This window comes from Austrofundulus limnaeus, unplaced genomic scaffold (genome assembly GCF_001266775.1).
Source record: "Austrofundulus limnaeus strain Quisiro unplaced genomic scaffold, Austrofundulus_limnaeus-1.0 Scaffold1094, whole genome shotgun sequence".
NCBI classification, from domain to species: Eukaryota; Metazoa; Chordata; class Actinopteri; order Cyprinodontiformes; family Rivulidae; genus Austrofundulus; species Austrofundulus limnaeus.
The window spans coordinates 49,896-51,437 of record NW_013953496.1 but is presented as its reverse complement, the minus strand read 5'-3'; the positions used below and the strand labels follow the sequence as shown (position 1 = coordinate 51,437).

Sequence of the window (1,542 nt, the reverse complement as noted above, 5' to 3'; positions counted from 1 at the left end):
CTGTGTGTACTGTGTGTACTGTGTGTGGTCTGTGAGCTGTGTGGACTCTACATATTGTCCACAGATGTTTGACACTTCATACTGAAGAGTTCTGACAGATTCTTTAATTTCTCAGTTTCAGTCATGATGTCAAGGATCAGGAGGAAGAGACAGTTTGTATTTTAGATTTAAAACAATAAAATAAATGAACTACTTTACCCAGGATCTGAGCTCTTTCCTCCCATGAATTTGTGGCTCTCTGAAACTCCTTATATCAGCTTTAAAGATAATAAATTAAAGTTTGATGCAGAGGAAGCTGAGTCATCCTCAATATACAGTATACTCCAAGCACACATTTCACAAGATCTAACAGTCTCCTAAATCGTTTTGTCTCTTCCCATCATAAGATAATCTTGGTCTAAAACATAAACGGTGGCAGGTGATGTGCATTTCCTACAGGAGCACTAGGATTTTAATTGCTTTTGAGGATTTTATCACAAAATGTTCGCCTTAGAGTGAACTTTTGAGCCGTTCAAACTTTCTAAGACTTTAACAAACTTATTTTACTCCAACACAGTTCACAGGAACTCTTCATGTCCAAACATTACACTTTGTCAGATTAGATTATTACTGCTGAGTTTTACAGAAGGATGTTGATGTATGTTAGTATTTCTGGCAGTAGTTGTATTGTACCCTTCACTATCTCTTCAAACATTTCCTAGTTTAAATACTTCCACTATAATCCAGGTCTGAAGACATGTCTGAGTACCTTTGGTGGTGATAACTTCTGTGAGGCAGCAGCGTAGAGTGTGAGACTTGGCATCCTTTTGTGGCAGGAGACACAGCAGCAGGATTCTTGCTACACAGCGGAGGAAAGCCATTTCTGAGTCTGGACTGACCAAACAGGGATGGAGAGGAAACGGGCGGGCCACCTCCTCTGGTCTTTGAGTGTAGACAATAAACCAGAGAGACAAACAAGTGTTGATAAGTGTCACAGAGATGTCAGATTAGATCTTAGAATATACAGCCTTCACCTCTTCCTCCCTAAAGACAAGCTGCTGCTGTACTCATCCCAAACAAAGCCAGACATCTGTGTGTGATCAGATTTTACATTTCTTCTGACTGAAGACAACAGAAAGCAGAGGATGTGTGAATCATTCCTCTGTCTGTCCACACTGTGAGTTACTAACCGTGTTTCCATCAAGGCTTTTTGATGCGCATTTAGAAGTGTCGCATTAACACTGCGAAAAAAAAGTCGGATGGAAACAGCAAAATTTGAAAAAAAATCCTCAATTCACTAAAAAGTTTTTACGCTCGCTTGAGGTGGTTTTTGGATGATTCGTAAAGTAGTTAATGCGTAAAACGGGAGATGGAAACACGTTTGCCGAAAAAATTCTGACGTAGCCCATATTTACCTCATGTGACGTTCAGCTGTTTCCGCTTTCCTGCCTCGTCCTGGATGTTGTGGTCTCTCCCATGTGTATGGAGCCCTGCGTAGTTTCACGTGCCTTTCTGCTGCGTAGTTTAACATTGCGTTTATTTCTCTACGTCTCCTGGCAGCGT

The 1,542-nt window shown here is 40.9% G+C and overlaps 1 protein-coding gene across 1 annotated transcript in view; it reads right to left on the bottom strand.

Moving 5' to 3' along the window:
- snx25 (sorting nexin 25) overlaps nucleotides 1-1,542 on the bottom strand; it is a gene marked incomplete in the record, with an annotated part of 55,293 nt that overhangs the window by 37,863 nt on the left and 15,888 nt on the right. The window contains 1 exon segment of the mRNA XM_014030646.1: nucleotides 749-921. Within this exon segment, the coding sequence (XP_013886100.1) occupies nucleotides 749-921 (173 nt within the window).